At 32.1% G+C, this 17,632-nt stretch overlaps 2 protein-coding genes across 2 annotated transcripts; one reads left to right on the top strand and one right to left on the bottom strand.

The window, feature by feature from the left end:
* The first annotated feature begins 3,856 nt into the window (after positions 1 to 3,856).
* On the top strand, positions 3,857 to 6,984 carry LOV1 (NAC domain containing protein 35). The gene is made up of 3 exons (XM_088825703.1): positions 3,857 to 4,214; positions 4,845 to 5,116; positions 6,333 to 6,984. Exons 1-3 carry the CDS (start codon positions 3,971 to 3,973, stop codon positions 6,912 to 6,914), a joined length of 1,098 nt encoding a protein of 365 aa, XP_088681829.1. The 5' UTR covers positions 3,857 to 3,970; the 3' UTR covers positions 6,915 to 6,984.
* Positions 6,985 to 9,939: 2,955 nt separating this feature from the next.
* LOC105962606 (GTP-binding protein) lies at positions 9,940 to 15,846 on the bottom strand. Its single transcript, XM_012986921.2, has 9 exons — positions 15,314 to 15,846; positions 14,605 to 14,956; positions 14,267 to 14,491; positions 13,560 to 13,819; positions 12,655 to 12,869; positions 11,857 to 11,982; positions 11,288 to 11,461; positions 10,897 to 11,034; positions 9,940 to 10,423 (listed from the first exon to the last, which is right to left on the bottom strand). The coding sequence occupies exons 1-9, from the start codon at positions 15,483 to 15,485 to the stop codon at positions 10,082 to 10,084; spliced, it is 2,004 nt and encodes a 667-aa protein (XP_012842375.2). The 5' UTR covers positions 15,486 to 15,846; the 3' UTR covers positions 9,940 to 10,081.
* Positions 15,847 to 17,632: the final 1,786 nt, after the last annotated feature.

The following is a 17,632-nucleotide window of genomic DNA, read 5'->3' as shown; positions in this document are numbered from 1 at the left end:
ATATATATATATCACGAAAGCACATGGATAGTGATTGGTTAATTTTAGAGATAAAGAAACGTGAACCTCTCTTCATGATGTCGCGCTTTGCCATTGAAAAATAAAAGTTCAACTTTATGATTTCATACTTTTTATTTATCTTTCTTTACATACATATTAGGGGTGGAAATCGGACATATCGGATCGAGATAAACACGTTTGGAAAAAAAATTGATTTATTTTATGCAATGAAAAATCCATTCCAATTTTGTTCCAAAAAATCGGAAATTGTAATTTCAAAAATCGGAACTTTTGGAATTATTTTCGGAAGTTGAAATCGGATCGGTAATCGGAATCTCATATATATGCCAACTCCAATTCAAAAAAAAAAAACAGAAAAAATCGGAACCGGATTTTCGGAATTTGGAATAAAATAATACTATTCAATAATCGGAAAAAAAAATTGGATCGGGATCGACAGAAATCGGAAATTCCGTTTCAATTTCCACCCCTAATAGGCTAATACAGACAAGTAATTATTTCAATTTCCCTTAAACGATTATCACTATGCAAAACAAAATTATTTGAACAATTCACATGCATATGTTTATGGAGGGGGAAAAAGTATAGAATAATTAAAAGAAAAGTGTTAATTAATTACTTGAAGAATATTCATAATTACTTGGTAGAGATCAATATATAGGTGTCTTATCCAGAATAATTACACTATAATTACATCCTACTGAAATACCTTTAATATAAATATATATATATATATATATATATATATATATATATATATATATATATATATATATATATATATATATATATATATTAATTAATTGGTAATAAATAATGTAGAGAGAAAGAGAGAGAGAGAGAGAGAGAGAGAGAGAGAGAGAGAGATTTGAAAATTTGGAAATGAAATAAAAACAAAAGGGAAGAAAGCTCTAGTTGTTGTCATCATGGAGAGAGTGGTCACGGACTTCTCTTGACTATGGAGATCAGTCCCACCCCCCCACCCCCTACCCCCCACCCCCCCACCCCCCAAAATGTATACATACAGAATTACAGATACATACACCAGTAAACTCTAACCCAACCCCAGCCTAGAACATATGCATGCATGCTTATATAAGTTCTACTCAATCCCTCATCAATCTATATTTGAATAATATATAATCTTATTATATGAATAATTACTTCAACTGAAATGATAAATACAGACGACTTTTACTAAAACACATGACTTTTTTTTTTTTAATTTCTCATTCTACTGTATTCATTTATTATCTCTTTAACTTTATCATTTGAATGTAAATCCTACTATTTATTACATTTAGTGTTGTGAAATTCAAATTTTAAAACTATGTACTTTAAATTTTAGAATTGAATCACGAAAATTACGAAATTCAAAATTCGTCCATAGATTGATCTTGAAATTAAAAACAAAAACAAATCGACCTATAAATATTTTTTGAAAGTACATATGAACAATTTTTTTTAATTAACTCTGTATTTGACCTACAGATATTTATTTAACTCTTTAAAAACATTTGACCTACAATTATTTTTTGGGTTAATTTTTGGTAATATTAACTCTTTATATATATTTTTTAATAATTACATATAACATAAGGGTACTAAGTCAATAAACTCTTTTTACAATGAAGAATTTATTTTTTTGGGTTGTATTACTATTAGCCTACTATTAGGTGGGGCTAGCTAGTAATTTTGAGTACTTAATAGCTTGACTTATTTATACTGGAATAATTAGGAGGTTCTTTAATTAAGAAAAAAAAATAGATGAGCTGTAATTATTTTATTTAAAATGATAATATTGTAGTAAAACAAATAGTAATTATTGTCTATAATTGAAGACATCAGATTTTAATATTTTATCATAAGTATTATTCTTTTTATATATAGAAAACTTTATAAAATTTATAAAAATAACACAAAATCAGAGTATTAAGAAAAGGCCAAAAGAACTTATGTAGTGTAATTTATATAGGTCGGGAATTTTCACCATCATTAATTAAATGTATGTTTAACAGTCATGCTGACTCACTAATTGCACTCTAATAAATCAAAGAATTTAGAGGTATGAATGACAACAAGAAAAACTTTAATGGCTTAATTAATTAATTAATTAATTAATTAATATAGTTAATGATGATACATGCATGTAGCAGCACGAATTATTGATGAAACAGTGGCTAGTTGTTCTACGGAGGGGCGAAATTAGGGGTTTTTTGGTGGAGGCCAAAATATGGGTGTGAATTAAAACAAAAAAAAACAATTATGGGCTAAAATATACAAAATTGAAATATTAAGAGGGCCAAAGTAAATGAATAGATAAATAACAAATAAAATAAAATAAATTCACAAAAAAGTGGTAAAAAAAAAAAAATATGCTGGGGGCTGGAGCCCCAAGCCAACACGTGGGTCCGCCCCTGGTTCTACTTTGTGTACTTACAAACATAAAAGGGTAAATTACGAACTAATCTCTGAGTTATGCTTAAATTACGAAGATTTTCTCTAATTTGCGAAATGATAATTATCGTTCCGAGGTGTACATATTAATTCTTTTTTCTGCCATATATTACATGTGAGTTTACAATTTCATTGATGCTTTAATGAATATTTTCTCAATTTTGCTCTTATTACTTTTAATTAATATAAAGAGAATTGATTTAAAAAATTAATACCATGTGTATTTTAGTCAAACTATATATTTTTTTTCCTCTAAAATCTACGCATGCATACTTATTAATTTTCTTAATATGTGTGCAACAAATCAAAAACAAAATATATTGGGACAATTTGATGAACACTCTTCAAGCCTAATTCCATTTCAAATCAGTTGGATAGTCATATTTTTCCATTTGCTAAAAGTCTCTCGAGCAGTTTAATTTAGTTAGAGAGTTTATACTGAAAATCGATATTTTAGTACTGAAAATATTTTATTCTCCTCCACCTGATGATATATCCACCATCAAAACCACATTCATAATTCTCAAAAAGTTGCGTTTCTTCCACTCATTCGCTTCTCTCTACCTGTCCACTGTTGTCGACCGTCTAATTTCTGTCAACCACGTCTTATCCACATCGGTCGCAGTCCTCGTATTCAGTCTATTTTTCATCCAAATTCTCCAACTAGACCATCTATTTTCAGTCTAAATTGTCCAAGTAAGTTACCCGATGGACTTTAAATCCATAATATTCGGACGGACCTATGGCTATACAAATATTTTTGAGTGAGTACATTTAGCCAATTTTCCCCTTGTTTTATGCATATATATGATTAAATTCCAAACTTTGTGAAAAAAACCGAAATAAAAACCAATACAGAAACCGAAATCGAAACCCAAAACTGAAACCGAAACTGAATTTACACGTACGTATAGAAAGTAGTTGTACTAGTATTTATGACACGAAAACAAATAGAAGATATGATTTTCGAAAATAACAAAAAATAAATGGTGGGAATAAAGAAGGCTCCAAACCCACCGCAAATATGTATGAGAATTGGCCACCCTGTCCTCTATTTTGTCATGTCCTTTTCTCATCTTAAACTCCTTAATTTTATTTATTTCCCAATCAACCCTTATATGTATATCTTTCTATTAATTATCCATTTCCTTCTTCCCTTACACAACACTATCTAGAGAGAGAAACATAAAAACAAGAAGAAGAGAGAGAAAGAGAGACTCTTCTAATTACTTCATTAATTAGTAATTAGTTGAATCTTAATTATCTTCTCTCTTATCCCACCCTAACCCTACATCAATTAACAACTTGCACTCCCAATTGTCATACTAGCTAGTACTACACTATACCCTACCCCCCCCCCCCCCCCCACCCCACCCCATGGTTGTATATATTCATAAAACAAGAAGAAAGGCTCATTTGTTTTTTTTTCATACATATATATACATTGAACTAAAGATATTCTTGATTTTGATGAGGGTTTTGGAATAGGTTTATGGCAATTAATGCATTAGCTATGAATAATAATAATCAAGAAGAAGGAGAAGAAGGGAGCATCTGCAAACAGGCGGCAGATGACGAACACGAACACGATGTAGTGATGCCGGGGTTTCGATTCCACCCTACCGAAGAAGAGCTCGTCGAATTCTACCTCCGCCGTAAAGTCGAGGGCAGGCGATTCAATGTCGAACTCATCACTTTTCTCGACCTCTACCGATATGACCCTTGGGAACTTCCTGGTAATATATATTATATTGCATACACATATATGTATGTATGTATACATATATAACCCTACTATATATAATTGTGGGTGTATATATACACTCACTGTGTTTTTTTTTTCTTCTTCTTAAAAGCCCTTTTGTTCATTTCTTCCATTACACTGAGAATTCAAGATTTCTGTCTTGATGCATATAACTAACTGATTTTGACTTCCTTCTTTCTCTGTGTTTAATTTGTTCTTGTGTGAGTTTGTTTTTTTGTATTGATTGTTTTTGTTCTAGAAGTGTGTATGTATATATACTCACTTTTTGTGTGTGTGTGTGTGTTTTTCTTGTTTGTATTTGATATTTTCTGTACTGTTAACTAACTTTTTTTTTAATCTTCTTCCCAATATCCCTTTTCAATATATATATATATATATATATATATATATATATATATATATATATATATATATATATATATATATATATATATATATATATATATTTGTCACCCCTTTGATTCATTTCTTTCATTACACAGGAGAAAATTCAAGATTCATGTGTTCTTTAATCTTTCTTTAATTAAGTATGTTTATAATTATATTTGTGTGTGTTGTGTTGATTGATTGATTTTTGTACTATGATGTATAATATTGGCAGCGTTAGCTGCAATAGGGGAGAAAGAGTGGTACTTTTATGTACCCCGAGATAGGAAGTATCGGAACGGAGATCGGCCGAACCGAGTCACAACTTCCGGTTATTGGAAAGCCACCGGAGCCGATAGAATGATCAGAAGTGAGAACCACCACCGGAATATTGGCCTGAAAAAAACCCTAGTTTTCTACTCCGGCAAGGCTCCGAAAGGTATTCGTACGAGTTGGATCATGAACGAGTACCGCTTGCCCCACCACGAAACCGAACGCCTCCAAAAGGTTCCGATCTCATTTCATCCAATTCTTTAATTTCAACTTGTTTAGTTCATTTAGACCTAGTTTAATTTCACATTTTTTTTAGCCAAGAATCTTGCTTAATTTTGCTAAATCGGTACTATAAGAAAAAATGGTATTAGCGATACCCTAATCGCAACATATCAAAAATTTCACTAAAAAGTGACAATATTTTGTATGTTGTCACTAACAGCTCATTTTGTTGTCACTTAATCATTTTTTATTGACACTATATAGAATTAGTGATACCCTATGTAGCACAGAAACTTCAATTTCCTAACGTTTTCATGTTTCGGACATGTTTTGTGTCCGACACTCGAGGACACCTGCCGCAACCTTATGGGTCATTTTGCAATTTTCTGAGTTAGAAACATGTTCGAATAGCAAATTTTCAAATATTTTTGTTGATTTCCTAATTATTTGTATGATTTTTAATAATCAACTACAAATTGATAGTTGATAGTAAAATCTATTTTGAATATATTTTTATATGAAAATATATAAAAAAGTACTTATATATAAATACTTATACGTGTTCATATAGCATTTATAAATATACATCTATACTTTTAATCTCTGCATATATATATCCCCATTTTTTGAAATAAGCCATTTCCCGTATCTGTTTTTATGTATCGTAATTTCGGTGTCCGTGCAACATAGGTTGTCACTTAATTATTATTTTTATTAACAATATATAGAATTAGTGATACCGATACCATATTAGTGACAAGTACAGTGACAATATGTTTCTCATATGCACGATAAAAATAAGTGCCGTCACTCAAAAAAATTATTTCTTGTATTTTATTTAAAGTTTTGATTGAAAAGAGTATGATCAAGAATTAAAATATTTAATTTGAAGAAAAAACAAAATCTGACACATGAGATTAATGTTCTTCTGACTATGTGTGAATCAAAGTTTCTTAAATAGGTTCACCCAAGAACACACGAGATGTGCATGAAAAGCTTTAAATATCAAATCAAAACCTCATTAAATACGGAAAATTATATACTACACCCGATTATTTACATCGGGTGTGTGTGTGATTTATGATTATGTGTTAAATATAGATTTACGGTACAAAATTCAGGCGGTGTAAATAACCAGATGCGACATCTAATTAATTTCCTAATTAAATAATACTTATATATGTATCATTAATTAATTAATAATTAGTTTTTGATATTGAATAAACAGGCGGAAATATCTCTATGCCGAGTGTACAAGAGAGCCGGAGTAGAAGACCACCCATCACTGCCACGCTGTACAATCCCGACAAAGGCCACGTCATCGTCTTCCTCGAGAGGATCGCAGTCAACGAGGAAGCAGCAGAACAACGACATTAGTAGCAGCAACAACAATGGAAAACTAAACGAAATAACCAGCCCAGTCAGCATCACTACTACTACTGCGGATATTGCCACGTCACTCGCCCTCTCACACCAAATTACTAATAATAATATTAATAATCCATTATTATTAATATCTCCGGACATCGTATTCTCCGGTTCCTCTTCCTCCGGCGCGGCGAACAATATTAATATTGACGAGCTGCACAAGCTCGTCAATATTAATAATATTAATAACCGTCAGTATAATAATAGTAATAGTAATAGTAATAATATTGGTGTGCTGCCGAATCTTCTATCGCAGTTTCAGGAGGGGGGGCCGCCGCCCCCCCTCAATCTGGCCGGAGCGGCTAGTTTCTCCGACAGGTTGTGGGATTGGAGTGCGATTAACAATGAGGCGAGCAAAGACTACACAAATCTTTTCAAGTAACTTTAGTTATTTATTGGTTTATGATTTTAATGTACTGTTGTTATATTGAATTATTGACGTAATTAATTACTATATATATACTATATATTATATTGAGATATATATGGGTAATGAGAATTTTATAATTATATATATGTTGGATTAACGTAATACTAGTGCATGTTGTCTCTTGATTTATTTGAGCACGTGAGAATTTATTAATTAATAATATAATTACTTGAATTAGGGTTTTCTTTGCTGCTAAAACACCATTTTTAATTTTCATGAAGATTATTATAACATGATTCTTTGAGATTTAATTAATGCATATATATATATATATATATATATGATTTATTAATTACCAGTGCTCATATATATAGTTCATGTACTGTACTGTATATAATTTATGTATCATTCTTTTTGTTTATTGTTATTTCTGAGTACTGACAAATCTACCTGTTATATGGAAAATTTATATGTGTGTGTGTTTGTTTGTGTGTGTATAGTTTTTTTCATTAGAGAAATGGAAATCTCTCTCTCTCTCTCTCTCTCTCTCTCTCTCTCTCTCTCTCTCTCTCTCTCTCTCTCTCACACACATTGTTTTGTTAGGCATGTGAAAATGATAATGTGATGATGATTGAATAGTTGCAGAAAAATGATGACTTGCAGAAGACTTGTCAGAGACAAAATTAATTAATTAGGTTTGGACCCCATTTGCTTTTTTCACAACCCAAATACAAACACTAAATAATTGTCTGAATTTGCCCATTTTGCATGTCACATTTTTAGCTAACTAATCCATTATAAATGTGTTTCTCGAGACAAACTCACAAATTGTGATACAACTACACATAATTGTTAACTTCGTTTGGTTGTCAAGATAAGTTTAGTTAAAATAAGATTAAATAATCTAGTGAAAATCCAATTATTTTATCGGATTTTGGGACGTCCAACAAAAAACATTCCTAAAAAGCAAGATCGATAAGCGCTGATAATATAATATTTGCAGGTCGACGCGACAAATTATTGAGAATACCAAACATCAAACAAAATCTAATTATTTAGTTAATAATGGCTATTATTCCCAACCAAACAAGGCCTAAGTATCACTAGTCATTGTCCTACCATATTTATTGTTTTGGATTGTTGAACATATATATAGATTAAAGAAAATTCAATAAGTGTGCATAAATTAAAGCGAAAAATATTGGAAATCACTAAAATATTTTTATCATTAATTGCCTAAGAGTGTTGAAGGGCAAAATTGTAAAAAGAAAAAAACCAATGAGTAAATTATTGGTATTCTAAAATGCAAGATAATTTAGGTTGAAAATATTATTTCGTATATCTTACATTTAGCTTCAAGTTGACTTCAGAAATTCCGAAATACTCCTCGGTGTAGTTGAAAATCGCGCATTTCTTAATTTATTTCTCCAAATACAGACTGAGGTGGTACAAACCGCAAAGTTGTTAGTTGCTACGCGTACCATATTTAAAATATATATTTGTTTTTCAATTTTATAAATATAGTTGCATAAAAATTACTCCATGTGTTTTATATTAGGTGTCGTTTAAAGTTGATGCACACTGATTAAAAAAGTTATTAAATAGCTTTGATTTTATAAGGTGGAAAACAGTTCTTATTTGACAATTTTACTCATTTATAATGTTATAAGACAAAGTGACATATTATTTAAAATTTAAAAAAAAAAATGGAACATTTAACAAAGTAGGAATTAATAAGAAAAGAATAATAGGAGCTACTAAACCTAAAAGTTGAGCTAGATTCTGCTTGGGATGTGATCTACGTGTAGCTGTTTAAACTTTAAAGCATGTTGAATAATAGTACCAGTTTTTTCTGAATTGTGGGCTAAATCTAATCGCGTGCACTTTCTTTTTTGGGATTCCCCTTCTCTAACTGCTAATTACGGCGCCGTTGTTACTGGTCGCAGTGCGATTTCAATCATTTTAAACTTTTAAACTTTAAAATTTTCTCAAAAACATCGTACTCTTTCAAACATTCGAAAATCACTCAACCTATCGGCATTCAATGCGTCACTTGACTCCCGATTTGTGATAATTTTTACTCACTTAGTTCGTTTCAATCAATTTATTTACGTTTTAGTTATAAAAAATGTATCGGAGTTCAGAAAAAATAAAACAATTGCAAACTTGGGGAGTTTTGTGATGAAACGTTCAAAATTTTGAATTTTTCGTGCTTTTGAGCATGTCTTCTAATTTTTTAATTGGTTTTGTGCTCTAATCACAAAACTATCACAATGTATTTTGATAGTTTCGCGCTCTAGAGCACGAAAATATTGGTGGGGGAAAACAGGGTTTAGTGTTCTACAACACAAAACTATCAAAGTAAAAATAAAAATCAGGGTTTAGTGCTCTACTACACGAAATTTGTGCATAGGTTTAGTGTTCTACAACACGAAACTATGATTTTCTTTTTTATCTTTTCGTGTTGTTGAACACGAAACTTTGAAACGAGTATGTTCAACGACACGAAATACATACAACTTATTTGAAATAAATACACGAAATAATTTTTTTGAAAAAAATCCGAACAACTTATTTTGACCTTAAAATCGTAATTTGAATCGGCAAATCTTGATGATTGTTATTCTTATCGTAATGAGTTTCAAAGTCTCAAATTTTCAGAAATTGAAAGTAGAGATAATTTTTTTTTTTTTTTTTTTGTGAAATTAGAAAGAATACCTAAAATTCCGTTGCGACCTAGTAAAAGTCCCGTTGCAAATAGCAAGCCCCTTCTTGTATATGTTTTTTTTTTTTGGTGAGCTTCTAAATAGTTCTGTAATAGTTCAATGAAAATTGCTACTAGGTACGAAAAATATTTGAAAGAATAAATTGCAAATAATACCCTTCAGTGAAGTATATCAAACTTACACTTTCCAGCCAGTCCAATACAATCATTAAATTCCAAGTTATCAAATACAATCAACCAAAGTTCAAGCTAGAGAAAAATAATTAAGAGAAATAAATTGCTGGAGGAATCAAATAAATAATATTCGAGAAGAATGGAACAATGACGTAAAATAAATCGAAAAATCAAACATATAACATCATCTGCCAAAATTTCTGATTGTCAAAAACACAAGTGCTACAAAATTTTACATGAAAAAAAAGAACTATATACAAACTTAGTTAAGGGTTTTTTTTCATGCAGAAACAGTTTTGTCTAAGTCAACGACTTTCGGGTTTCTTTTATCAGACAACATGCGTTCGTTTGTTCTTACAGCAAATCGTGAGTTCTTGCTTGTAGTATTATTGCTTTGACCTTCGGAACGCCTGGGAACATTCCTCTGCATTATACGAACAGGAATTCCACCCAAGTCAAAGTCTTCTTTCAGTGACTTTGTTAAGAACCTTAAATCGGTTTCTGATAGCTTCATTTTGCCACTCACAAAGGCAACAAAAGTCGGGGGGCGAGCCTTCACCTGGGTGAAATATTTTATCTTTGGTTGTGCCGAAGAATCTTTCCACGAATGTCTGCTCATAACCTAACACATACAACCACTTTTGTCATATACTCGGAAAAAAAAATATGAAATATTTATGTGCTGCTTCAAAGTATCGTTTGGTTCCCGTTATACAATTAAATAATCTCATGAAAGAAACCTCTCAATTAGCTAAGGTTCAATTATCAACCAAACGAGACTAGATGGATCCAATACACAATTACTCAACAAACGAAGATAAAAGGCCAATTTTTCCCAGAATTTTCAGGTCAGTTGATCCAAAAACTTATTGAACTAACCAAATATTAAATAATACTCAATTACTTGATTAATCATCGACTACTTAAACAACAAATTTATATGTTGCATCCTGCTTTGAGGATGCAGAAGTATATAGGCTCATTCTAAAAGTATATCTAAAATATTTGAATCAACCCTGAATTTTTGGACCCATTCTAACAGTTAGTTTAAATAATAAAACATCAAACAATGTCCAGATATTTCAACATATGTACCTTGCGTAACCAGCGGTTTAGAAGAGCGGTTGACAATCTGCGACACCATTTGTCATACGTATCAACAACTTGGTGCATAACAGACAAACGTCCTTTTCCCTCAAGTGCAGAAACAAACACTACAGGTATACCCGTCACCTAACAGACAAAAATCGAGTCACTTCTTTCGTCACAATATTTTCATCATTATCACACAGAAAACAAAAGTCTTTTCGTTGTAATATTTTTCGACATTCAATGTTTCAATTGTTGAGTCCGGGATAAAAAAAAAAATAGGAAAATGCTATAAAATTTGATATTGACAAACTTTGTAACGGTCGATGAGTTGAAAAAACAAAACACCAACTTAGGCGAACATTGAAATTGTTCTGCCAGGTGGCGACGTACGTACCTGCGGTATAACAGTCTGAACTTCTTCAGGTACGGCTTTAATCACTCTGTCGTACATTTTCGAATTTAAAAGATCCATCTTGTTCACAACAATGACCAAACCTCGCCCTTCTTCCACAGATCGCCTTGCTATCACCACTTCAGCATGGTTCATGCTCCGTCTAGCTTTTATGATCTATTTAGAAGAAAAATAATAATAAATAAAGTATATTGAGATAAAATTACCCAAAGCACATACCAAATAAAGAATGGTATATTGAAATTAAACATCATATTACAGCACATAACTTTAATATACTAAGGTATGAACATAGAATTGAAAATTTTGCATGAGATTGCTCAAACACCCAAGATACAAACATAGAATTGATAAATATGCCTGAGATTGTTCGATTAACTTCGTTTGTCTTTTGAGAACTGTAAGATATAGGCATGCATCTTATGACCATTAGTTTACCGAATATAAAACACAAAAGTGTGACTAATTATAACAACAAATAAACAGGCACGAAAATACACAAAAAGAGGATTGGAGCCAAAAAAACTGGTACGTTAACTACAATAACTAACCTCTGCTGCATCAAGAACTAATGCAACTACGTGGGCCCTCATGAGATTTTTCCTTGATTGCACAATACTCAAGGATGATGCTCCTTTATCCTGTTTTGTCCTCTCCAACCAACCAGCAGTGTCAACCTGAACCAAAAAATAAAATTATTAAAACCATGTAATTTTGAAAAAAAAATAGGTTTTTCGACCAAATTACAAGGTAGAATGCCTACAAACAGAGTGAACGAGTCATGTATCCATATTTGCAGGCAACAACTCTAATTATAAGGTAGAATAAACATACGATACTGTGGGATTAATATAGGTTATAAAAATTGAGATGCTTAAACGAAAGAATTGGAACGAACACATGTTTAACGCATTTGAAATTTCTTATTTTCACATATAAACGCAGCTGACAACAAGTACCAGTATTATCTCAGGCTTTGTTTATTTGTCACTGTTAAGTTTAATTGACTAAGTAGTGACTAAAAAGGAAAGAGATGATCTTACACCTGAAATACTACAAAATAGCATAATTATTGTTACATTACGGAAGTTACTGAAAAATCACATTTAGTACCATATTAACAATTTTAATACTAAATAAGGAGCCAAACATCTTACTAACTAATTACTTAATTAATCGTATGGAATTACTACAATCCAGTCTAACAAAATTTAATCCGAACCATGTAATTGAACAAGGGCGGCTCAATTTGTTGCAACAAAATGTCACATTTTGTTTATGTTAAATTAAAATGGCATATAAAATATCTAGCACAATGAGCAAGATCATAGAGAGTCTTGGAAACTCACAAGAAATACGCTTCTCCCGTCAAACTGAAATTGAACTCGGATAGAATCTCTGGTCAAACCAGCTTCAGGCCCAACCAAAACTCGATTTTCTTGAAGTAATGCATTCAACAATGTAGACTTCCCTACATTTGGTTTCCCTACAATTGCTAACTGCAATGGAAGCTTAGCGTCAATGTCCTCGTCCACAGAGGACCCATCATCTAGCAAATCTTCATCTAGAATTGGAAAAACAAATCATATTTCATCACGGACTATAGTCAGTTGATTAAAAGAGGCGAGTCATAATCAATTTATCTGTAAGACACAATAAAAAAAGTAAATGGGCAGTCCATTCAAACCGATTTAAAAGATTAATTAACATCAATAAATGTAAAACTCTTCTCAAACAAATGAAAAAAATTCTAAGAAGCTAGTGATATCCAAGCTTGGACAATATTCGAAAACTATTACACCAATATAAAGGGTTATTATTCCATAATAATTAAGGGAAGCACTATAAGCCTCGGCAGCACATGCCAAAATGGCATAACGATTTAAGGTATACTGTTCAAAGAAACATAGAAACTCATTTTGAATATTAAGGAGAAATATCTTTTGGCTGCGTGAGATAAGCATTGGTTTTCTGCACTAAAATACAATACGAAGTTTTGACCACCCTATTTAGCCTTCTTCCACCTAACCGGCTCACTGCTGTTTATAACCAAGTTAATAGCACCAAAACATTTTCACGCTTCAAAAACAGGGAAGATAGTTTGTTTTTGTTTCAAATAATCCAACACCTCTGTACCAATTATCTGTACTGCATTAACTAAACATATCGACGAACAACACTTACATTCATAACATCAAGCGGATAAATACGAAAACAACCTCTCACAAAAGAACATTAGCTGTGAGTGTTTTACCTTTTATGTGCTGGAGCACATATTCCTCAAGAGATGGCCTCAAAGCTTCATATAGCTCTGTCATTCCTAATCCAGTTTCAGCAGATAAAGCAATGGGATCACCGAATCCCAATGTATAAGCTTCACCAGCAGCAGAAGCAAGAGAACCAGAAGCATCGTCAAGCAGCTCGGCTTTATTCATTATGACAGTAGGCTTTATACCGGGCGCATGCTTTCTTAACCACTTCCCAACATCCAAATCCATGGGCAGTAGTCCATCTCTATACTCAATATAATACGTACACAAAAGTAATTAATTTATTACTCAATTGAGATGAAAAGGTTGACAAGCATTTTCTCAAATACAGATCAGCAATTTTTTCAGGCATATAATAAGAAGGAACCCAAAACTATAACTACTCAGAACACTTAGAATAATGAAAGCATCCGTGGTCAGTACTAAATCACGCGAAATTTTGATGCAATCAAACATGTTTCTTTAAAAGTTGATGATGCATTTTCAGTCCATCAATAATCATAACCAATTATCACGTGTTTCTCATGGTTCTTGAATAGTATTTACAATAGTATTTACACGGAAAGGGAATGTCTAATCATCATCGTAGATATCAAGATAAACAGGCAGGGTTCCAAGACAAATAAAAGCATAGTAAGTTTCAAGAGAATCACTAGAATCTATGGTTCAAAAAGGCATGAACAAGGCTAACCTTGCATCTATTAGAAAGAGTGCAAAATTGGATTTTGCCAGCACATCTCCAGTCATTGCAGCAGTTCTGCCGAGAACAGAACCTGAAGAAGCCTCGGCCTCCAGTCCAGCTGAATCAAGTATACGAAAACGTAAATCACCCAATTTAGCAACCCCGTCACGTATATCACGTGTAACATGGTCGTTAGGGGTGTTGTAAACAAGCGCTTCCCTCCTTCGAATCAAACTGCAAAAAGCCCAACAAACCAATATAAAAGGTCAAGGACTAAAAGATGTTTTCTTCATTTCCAAATATCAGAAAAGACACGAATTTCAAGATTTTAGATGACCAACACTAACCGGTTGAATAATGCCGACTTTCCAACATTTGGGCGTCCTATGATAAGGACAGTTGGAAGCTTCTCGATACGAATTTTGGTGAAATCAATTGATTTTCGAGACGTTGGTTTAGCTTTTTTTGGCTTATCACAATCATTGTAATCGGCAGTAACCTGAAACTCTTCCATTTCACTGCTTGACTTACCCAATGGCAATGAAACAACAGAATCCAGCAACGCAAAATCTCCTTTATGTTCTGGCAATGTGCAGAAATTCACTGCATTTTGACTAAAGGAATAATGCGATGCGCAAAGTGATCTTCGATTAATCAACGTGGAGAGTGTCGCTCCAATGCCGCATATTGTTGTACCCCCTAAGCAACACAATGGTATCAAATAAAAGTCAAATATCAAAAACAAAAACATTTGCAAGATCAAAGCACATATACAGAGTATCTTGGCATGAGTGTGGCAAATACATTATACACTAGCCATTGACCTTATAAACTATTTGAAACAAACGCAATAATAGATAGTCAAATATATAATAAATTCAGCAACAAATGCCAGAGTTAAAGAGACTTGTCACGAAAATCGAACAAATACAGAGATAAAATATTATTCCGAACATGATTAATTTAGGCATGTTTTAGACAGAAAATCAGTTCCTCTCTTCAATCAAATGCAATAAAACTACAAATCAATACTGTTACTACGAGATAATTACTTACCATGTTCTAATTTGACTTCACCGGTGGCATTTAACAAGATTCTTCCTCCACTCCCAATCAATTTGGAAAAAGGTTTGTGCACAAAGTACTGTACGGCGTCGTTTCTCGACAGCAGACCAAGGATGCGGCGGCTCTTTCCGCCGGAAAATGCCCGAAACCATGACTGGTACATTCCCAAGGCCTAACAAATTACAGATTGTAGCGACACAACGTACATTCGCGTGCAATAGGGTTCCACCGCTTCCAATTTTTCACCACCTAAGCGAATGAGAGAATACAACAATTACCATTGCCAAAGGATTGTACAGCTGATGCTTGAAAATGGGGGACGTATTTATGGAAAAATGATTCAACGTTTGTTTGCTGCTGAAAGTGTGCAGAGTGTAAGGGATTGAGGAGCTTTAATCTGACGCGCCGCCGTCACGAGCGGTGGCCACGGTGGTGGCTGGTGGTGGAGGTAGTGGGGATAGATCGAATTAGGGGTTTAGGGCTTTAGCTTCCAAAAGAATTGTAAAACTGGAATTTGGTAATTTGAGAGTGAGATTTGGTAGACTTAATCCCACCTTGCACCCTCAAAATAGAGTTTTTTGGCACTTTGCACCCTAAAAAAACAATAACATCATTTTGCATCCTCAAAATACAATAAATCATTCACAATGCACCTTTAATTGATGTTGGGATTTTTTTTGGGGGGTTCAAAATAAAAAAATTAAATAGTGTTTTTCAACCTCCAACCTAATTTCGAGCGCACAAAGTACGAAAAATTAAAAATCACAACGGATTATTTACAAAAAACTATATTTTCTTATAAAATATTTTTTTATCACTAAATTATTCGATTTATAGATCTTTTATTGTAATTGGTAGAAATACTATGTAAAAATATTTGTAAGAAAATATAATTTTAAGGTAACTTGATATCGAAAATAGCTGAGGGATTTTTTTTAGTAAAATACTTTTTCTGCTAAAAAAATATTTTTTTAAATGGTTATTTTATATACACCCCAGGATACAAAATAAACTATGGATAAATCCAAGCTAAAATCATCCTTTGAAGAGGAGAAAGTACTATACTACCCTTATATATAATTTTCGGCCAAACTGCATTCAGCATTTTCGCTCATTTATTTATTATTAATTTTCTTTCTTTTTTCTTTTTTTTTAACATGTTTGTTTATATATATATATATATATATATATATATATATATATATATATATATATATATATATATATATATATATATATATATATATATATATATATATATATTTTATATATATATTATATTTTTTATTTTTTAGATTTTTTTTAATTAATATGTTTACTGTACTGAAAATAACTACATGTAAACTATAGTAATTCGTAGTTATGTTCTTTTTTGTTACCCCATATCTTTAGTCGATCAATTATATACACACACGAATATTGGTTACTACAAAAGAAATTCATAAACCCCACCAACAAAAGTTTACAAATTTTAATATTTTTATTATAAACCATCTCAGAACCAATAAAATACAAATTGAAAATACACAAATATATGAATATGCAACTACATGTTACTATATGTAACTAGTAATGTATAGTAATGTATACAGTCTGTTGAACATTGTAACTTGAAGCAGATGTAACTTCAACCAAAATTTTTGACACCTTCAATGAGATGATCAATGGCTTTCATTAATCTGCAATTAAAATCAAAACAAAAAAATCATTTTAGTGCAAATCAACAAAAATTGAAGAAACGTCAAAACAATCAAAAATCAACAAACACTAAGAGATCGGGAGATATAGAGAGAGAAGGCCATAGCTGCAAAATTTAGACCAAACCGCCAATGACTCCTTACCCCGCCAATGACTCCTTACCCCAAGCAATTCCATTTATGAGTACGGAAAATTGCTTAGGGGTTTAGGGCTTTAGCTTCCAAAAGAATTGTAAAAGTGGAATTTGGTAATTGAGAGTGTTGGGTGCTAAATACCTAACACGCAAGTGCACGTATCGCAAACAAGTAGTAAAAGTGGAGTCGTGAGAGTCGGATGTCGATCCCACAGGAATACTCAAATTATCTAATCCTAAGTACCAAACTCTAACAATTATGATTTTTATCCAGCCTACGCAAAGTTGTCAAATCTAATTAAACTAATTATGAAAGCAATAAAACACGAGAAAATATCAAGTAAAAACGGACCTAGGATTTTATCTTCCCCCTATGCAAGAATTGCTCACCCAAAACCCCTCAATTATGAAATATATGATTCATGATTATTAACCCGAGACACTAATTTACTCATAACCCGCTGTGGCGTGTATTCTGA

The sequence above is a fragment of the Erythranthe guttata genome, chromosome 2 (assembly GCF_056151865.1).
Source record: "Erythranthe guttata isolate IM_541 chromosome 2, IM_541, whole genome shotgun sequence".
NCBI classification, from domain to species: Eukaryota; Viridiplantae; Streptophyta; class Magnoliopsida; order Lamiales; family Phrymaceae; genus Erythranthe; species Erythranthe guttata.
Note: the sequence above shows the minus strand (reverse complement) of the source record. Positions and strands in the feature narration are given on the sequence as shown.

Bases quoted from the DNA above. Each gene is read 5' to 3' on its own strand.
- LOV1 (XM_088825703.1), top strand. From the start codon at position 3,971: ATGGCAATTAATGCATTAGCTATGAATAATAATAATCAAGAAGAAGGA. The intron at 4,215-4,844 runs GTAATATATATT...TAATATTGGCAG, and splicing joins TGACCCTTGGGAACTTCCTG to CGTTAGCTGCAATAGGGGAG. The intron at 5,117-6,332 runs GTTCCGATCTCA...TTGAATAAACAG, and splicing joins AAACCGAACGCCTCCAAAAG to GCGGAAATATCTCTATGCCG.
- LOC105962606 (XM_012986921.2), bottom strand. From the start codon at position 15,485: ATGTACCAGTCATGGTTTCGGGCATTTTCCGGCGGAAAGAGCCGCCGC. The intron at 14,957-15,313 runs GTAAGTAATTAT...TGTGTTGCTTAG, and splicing joins TGAAGTCAAATTAGAACATG to GGGGTACAACAATATGCGGC. The intron at 10,424-10,896 runs GTACATATGTTG...TGTATGTGTTAG, and splicing joins TAAACCGCTGGTTACGCAAG to GTTATGAGCAGACATTCGTG.